Source organism: Juglans microcarpa x Juglans regia, chromosome 6S, assembly GCF_004785595.1.
Source record: "Juglans microcarpa x Juglans regia isolate MS1-56 chromosome 6S, Jm3101_v1.0, whole genome shotgun sequence".
Classification (NCBI taxonomy): domain Eukaryota; kingdom Viridiplantae; phylum Streptophyta; class Magnoliopsida; order Fagales; family Juglandaceae; genus Juglans; species Juglans microcarpa x Juglans regia.
This window is the reverse complement of record NC_054605.1, coordinates 10,637,946-10,644,505: the sequence shown is the minus strand read 5'-3', so window position 1 is coordinate 10,644,505 and position 6,560 is coordinate 10,637,946. Positions and strand designations below refer to the sequence as shown.

Below are 6,560 nucleotides of genomic sequence, written 5' to 3'. Positions count from 1 at the left end.
TAAAAATCACTAATAAGTCTATTATAATAAATTAATAACACATAATACTAATTTACTAAAGTATAATAACAAATAATTAGATACTGGAAATAAGTCTAGTGTAGAAATAAGGTATAAATAAGTTGGAGACTAGTATAATATAATAACATATAATATTATAGTATAATAACATGTAATTATACACTAAAAATAATATGTAATATTATATTATGATAACATGTAATTAGACACTATAGTATAAGTCTAGTATAAAAATAAGTTAGATATTAATATAGAAGTAAATTAGCAATGAATGATTTAGTTTAGCTTTTAATTTTTTTTAAAATTTGAAATTTAAAAGCCCACAATTTTTTTTTTTTAATAGGCTAAATATAAAGCTAAAATAAAAAAGGCCCAAACCTAAAAGCTAAAATCCAACTCAGCTCTGACAAGTCAGAGTCAGATCGGAGCCTACATAAGTCGGAGTCGGAGTCGGAGTTCGGATTTGAACTCCGAGGTTGGTGCTCACCCCTAAGCATGACGAGGAATCTTACTCTAAGGAGCTACCCTCTATGCAAAACTCAGTATTTATATATATACATATACATATTGCCGAGACGAGAAATCATCATCTTCTCTAACATGTAACTCATCATATTCATCACATAGATATTCACATTTATCACATTGATATCCATCACACAAACATCCATCGGTGGCGTTGGACCATACATCTTGGTTCAAATGATATGGTTGAGTCGTAATTTTTTTTGTAGACCCACTCTGGATGTGACTCTAATATGGAGTGTAGATTTCTAGGTATGCTATTGCCATCATTTGAGTATTTTCGTGTTATCCAGGAAACTTCATACGTCTGCAAAGGTCTTATTCTTGACCATTGCTTGCCTGCCTTCGTACGAATGACACCTTTTTTCCAAAACTACGATCCTCTTCAACCCCTCGTTCTCACCTAAGCGCGTTGGGCGGCTTTTCTAGCTCACCTACTATAAGGTGAAAAGTACTTTATAACCTTGCACCCGAATGTATCTGTTAAGCTTTCTACACAGTGTTACTCACTCATATGCTAAACTAGCAGCACTTTGCAGCACCTATAACTATTTTTCACCAAACCAATAGAGTGGCTCTCATCTTTGTCTTTCACTCAAACTCGATTGGTGGTCTGTTTCCTTACACTAGCACGGTCCTCACAAACAAAGATATAAAGTAAACTACATAGTATCTATAAGAGAGAGTAACGAAGTGCAAAAAGACCACGCACTCATTTTGAAAAAATTAAATAAATATAATATTTATATTAAAAAATTAATTTTTTAATAATTCATCTCACTCCTCTCCCAAAAAAAAAAAATTACGATACTGGACAATACATCATTGTGTATCTATAATTACTCGTAAGAAAGATATCATTACTCGTAAGAAAGAGGACGAGTTGTAGAAGATTCTTGAGCTTCAGAATAGGAAAGATGGCCACCGAAGGCAAAGGCGTGATCAGCTTATATCTTTTGTGTCTTGGGGTTATATATCATTGTTATTTTGATTTGGTTTAGATCAACTGAGGGGCCTGTTCAGAAATGTCTTCTTCCATAGGCAGTACAATGTAGCCATGGATAATGAGAATGTTGTGTATGTTATTGATGTAGTTAAGGGGATTTTGCAGTGTATGCAAGGTCTTCTTCTGGTTGCTTGGTTTGTTTCTCTGGAAAGTGTTCTTTAGGCAATTGACGAACCAAAACTTAAATTGGTTTTTGTGATATCAAAACAAAACTCAGGCTCAGCAAGAATGGCGATTGTGAGACCACTGGGCTCAGCTAACGGTTACTGGGGGGACCAGTACCACCTTTCTAGACCATTGAAGGTATCCCGCTACTCTTGTAGCCATGCCTTGTATAGAGCTTCTTCACTATGTTACAGTTCCAAGTTCCAAAATGGGAAAACTTTGGTACGGTTCCAGGAAAGCCAATCTCAGAAATCGATTATCAAATCTGGATCTGTAGATGATCAGCCTTCAGATAGTGTGCCATCGGCTGGTACTTTGATTAGGGAGTTCGTAGATGATGGATTATTTGAAAATGCAATAAAGGTTTATCTTGGAATGATTGAAGGTGGTTTTCCAGCTGAGCAATTCAGATTTTTTACATCTTTAATTAAGGCATTTGGTATGCTTTCTGATGTAGACAAGGTTAAACAAGTTCATGGGCACGTGTTGAAGTTGGGAGTTTTAAACGACGTTTTTGTTGGAAATTCACTTTTGAGTTCGTATTGGAAATGCCGTGCGGTCAAAGCTGCAGTCCAATTGTTTGAGAAAATGTGTGAGAGGGACTCAGTTTCATGGAATGCAATGATCTCTGGGTTTTGCCAATCAGGGGATTACACGGGTTCATTGATTACTTTAAGCAGGATGATTTCGGAATATGGTTTGTACCCTAATCGGGTAGCTTGCCTTTCGGCTTTATCTGCATGTTCTTCGATTGAGTCTTTGATTCATGGGCGGGAAATTCATTGCTTTGTTGTGAAAAGTGGGTTGATCGTTGATGATTTTTTAGTCAGCGGACTGATTGAAATGTACATGAAATGTGGGGATATAAGAACTGCAGAATATGTTTTCAAGGGAAATCTTGATAACGAGTCCAGCAGAGGAAATACAGTGATATGGAATGTGATGACTTTGGGCTATGTCTCTAATGGATTTTTGTTGCGGGCATTGGACATGTTTCTTGAGATGTTGGCAATTGAGATAATACCAGATTCTTCTACTCTGGTGACTGTTTTAGTTTTGTCCTCCCAGTTGTCAGATTTAGCTGTAGGAAAGCAAATCCATAAATTCATTTACAGCTTTGGGTTTGATTGCGATGTAAGAGTTGAAACAGCTCTCATAGACATGTACTTCAAATGTGGTGATCCTGAAACTGGTTTGAAATTATTCATCAGGTCTCAAAATCATAATTTGATCATGTGGGGTGCAGTAATCTCAAATTGTGCTCAGAATGGTAGTTCTGCTGAGGCATTAGAGTTGTTCCATACCTTCATGTCAGAGCTTGGTTTTGCTGATTCTATCATACTTCTGGCTGCACTGCGAGCATGCTCATCCTTGACTTTGAAGCCAAGAGGCACAGAAATCCATGGATTGACTATAAAGACAGGGTTTGATGACAATGTTTTTGTTGGTGGTGCCCTTGTTGATATGTATGCAAAATGCAGAGATATTGAATCTGCTGAAAAGGTTTTCCATCGATTACCAATAAGGGATTTAGTCATATGGAATTCCTTAATAGCTGGTTATGCCCAGAATGAGTGTGCAGATGAAGCTTTGAAGGCTTTTCATGTTATGCAATCTGAACAAATTGCACCCAATAGTGTAACGGCTGCATGTATTCTCTCTGTATGTGCTTATTTGTCTGTAGCAATCCTGTGTAAGGAGTTACACTGTTACCTAGTACGCCGAGGGTATGAGTCTAATAGTCTTGTAAGCAATTCTCTAATTGCAACCTATGCAAAGTGTGGGGACATACTTAGTTCAAGGGCAGTATTTGAGAGTATGCCAGAAAGAAATATAGTATCATGGAATTCAATTATTTTAGGGTATGGAATGCATGGCCGGACCAATGAAATGTCTCTTTTATTTGAAAAGATGAAAGAAACAGGCATGACGCCTGACCATGCAACTTTTACTGCTCTTCTTTCTGCATGCAGCCATGCTGGGAGGGTTGACATGGGATGGAGCTATTTCAAAGGCATGGTTGAAGATCACAAACTTGAGCCTCATGTTGAACACTATACTTGCATGGTTGATCTTCTGGGTCGAGCTGGTCATCTAAAGCAAGCTTATGATCTGATTATGTCCATGCCTTGTGTCCCAGATGATCGTATATGGGGTTCATTACTTGGGTCATGCAAAACTCACGGCAATGAAAAGCTGGCAGAACTTGTGGCTAACCATATCTTCAAACTTGATCCTGCATGCATTGGCTACCGTGTCCTCCTTTCAAACATATATGAAGGCTTTGGAAAACAGAATGAAGCTGCTAGAGTGAGATCGGATATTAAAGAGTTGGGACTCAAAAAGCAGCCTGGATGTAGTTGGATTGAACTTGATAACAAGATTCATACATTTATTGCAAGTGATCACTCGCACCATCAGTCGGAAGAAATATATGCTGCAATAGAAAGTTTAACAGTAGAGATGAAAAGGGCAGGGTATAACCCTAAAACCCAATAAGTTATTGGATTGATGAACCAAATGCTAAAGGTGTAAATTCAAGTATTTACCAAAAAACTATGGGGTGAATTCAAGCATTTTCCGTACAAGATGCATTAAACTGATGCTCAATGGCAAGGCTTCACTCCTGCTACTTGTAGGGCAGAATAGTGACCATGTCTTTAGTAGTTAAGAATGAAACTGTGTCCACAATATGGATGCGAGCTGTGTCAACCATATGTCTTTTTTTCAAGGGATCTTATATATAAATATGACCTTGTCTTAAATGTTTTCATGATCCAAAGTAATCTTTGGTTTCACTTTGGAAACCATGATGCGAATAGGGCATGACTCATGAGGCATCAACAGAATCACGTATGGCTTTACCAATCATAGATTATCCAATTGAAAACAAAAAAAGAATTAAATATTTAACTCAATTATTAAAATATTTAAACTCTTATATTAAATACTTTTTTAACAATATATAAATAGTAATTAGTTTTAACTCCAATCTGAAACAGAAATGAAAAGAAAAGATAGAACCATTTTCCCGGCTTGGAAGTGGTTCTGGTTGGAAAACCAGATTGTTTTCAGAACACATTTAGGGTCGGGAATTCGGCTAAGGATGTAAGGTGGAAGAAGATTTTCTTAGCTAGAAGCTTAAACTAAGCTTATTAATGCAGTTTAAGGATGGCTAAAACAGCAAGCATTAACTGAAGTTACCGAACAGACATCAGAAAGTCTTTCAGATTTTCTGCTGTTGTGTGATGGCCATGTCATCACCCAATCATCTCTGGGATGTTTGGTGATGTTTTCTCAATTCAGAAGGTCGGGATGCTTTGTCACAACACCTTTGTTGGTCAGTTATCTTTGTAAACATTTTCATTGAGGTCACAGGGAAAATATGGACCCCAGAATTGGTTGATTATCTGTCTGGTGTTTCAGTAGTTGATATGCATTAATTTACATCAGTTAGCACTCTGCAAATTACAATAGCTTAAGAAAATTGAGAAGGCTAAGGTGTTTCTGGTTAAGAATATAACGAAGGCTGCCTATGATGCAGAGAATTAAGGTCGTTCCCCAGCAGCTGAAGCATCAATAAAGGGGAAAAAATGCACAAGCATATGCCGTGAGCATGCTTTCTCAAAGCATTTGGTGCCTTCTTTCTCAAGCTGAGTTGTATTCTGATTTGAATCCTAAAAGTACAAGCCATGGAATTGGTGTCATACACGTACAATTCTCATTATTTTGGGTCTAACTTTGCATTATGTATATAGCAGATTGGATCAGGTCAAACCTATAGAGAGCAGAAGATTTTAACGCAATCCACATTCCTAAATAGTATTTCTCTACTATAAGTGATAGATTTTCAATAAATTACGGGGTTCCTTCCTCTTCTAAAAAACTAACCAAAGTTGCCTCAAAAAAGGGGAAGCTAGATTTGGCATGAGATGAGATTTTCCTAATGGGTTTTAGTTTTCAAATATCTGGACATTATTTCTTATAGGTATCTAGAAATTTTAATAGTAAGAAAAGGATGCATAGCCCAAGTATGCAAGATGTAACGTATATATAAGAAGTACCTAACTAGAGTTTACCCCAAAAACAAAAAATCATGTGTCCATTAAAATCAATGGCTCCTGCCCATAAGAACAAGGTTTAAAAGAAAAGAACTTTAAGCTCATTTATTATCATCTCGCAATCTTCGAAACTTCTATCATTTCTCTCCCACCGAATGCACCAACACATACATATAGCGATCATTTTTCATATTGTTGCCACTTGTGGATTGCCTTGGAGTCTTCTCAAGCTTGCTAGAAAATCCACTAGCCTACAAGTCATGGCCCATGATAATTCACTAGCCTAAAAGCACGTGATCTACTAGTTCCTCATTCTTACACATACAATACTAGTCCAACACCATTATACGATATTTTCTTAGATTATCTGTAGTAAAAATCTTATCTAGAGAGACTATCCAAACAAAAGAGAGAATTTCTTTCAGATGAGCTTTCGTCTTCTTTATATTCTTATGTGAAAAAGTGGTCATGCCAAGGTTATTTTGAACTTCGTAGAATGATCTAACTGTGAATCTAAATTTCTTGGAGGGGCTCCAACTAATCTTATCTATGCCCTCAGTCTCTAGACATTATCAATTGGCTTGAATCTAATTAAGGCAGGGTAGAGAAATTATTAGTATTGATTCATCTCCAACTACCATTCGGATCACTGTCGTACGATTGCTATAATGAAATCCTGGTAGCTATAATGAACGACTCACCAGTCACCATCGAACATTAAAGTATGCACTACACTGATATTATAACTCTCGTCCTTTTAATTTTGCAAGTGATAAAATGTC

At 36.8% G+C, this 6,560-nt stretch overlaps 1 protein-coding gene across 1 annotated transcript; it reads left to right on the top strand.

Annotated features, from left to right (window-relative positions):
• The first annotated feature begins 1,528 nt into the window (after nt 1-1,528).
• On the top strand, nt 1,529-4,628 carry LOC121237315 (pentatricopeptide repeat-containing protein At2g03380, mitochondrial-like). The gene has a single exon (XM_041134005.1). It carries the CDS (start codon nt 1,781-1,783, stop codon nt 4,214-4,216), a length of 2,436 nt encoding a protein of 811 aa, XP_040989939.1. The 5' UTR covers nt 1,529-1,780; the 3' UTR covers nt 4,217-4,628.
• The last annotated feature ends 1,932 nt before the right edge of the window (nt 4,629-6,560 follow it).

What these genes read in the sequence shown, in the direction of transcription:
- LOC121237315 (XM_041134005.1), top strand. Translation starts at nt 1,781, where the DNA reads ATGGCGATTGTGAGACCACTGGGCTCAGCTAACGGTTACTGGGGGGAC.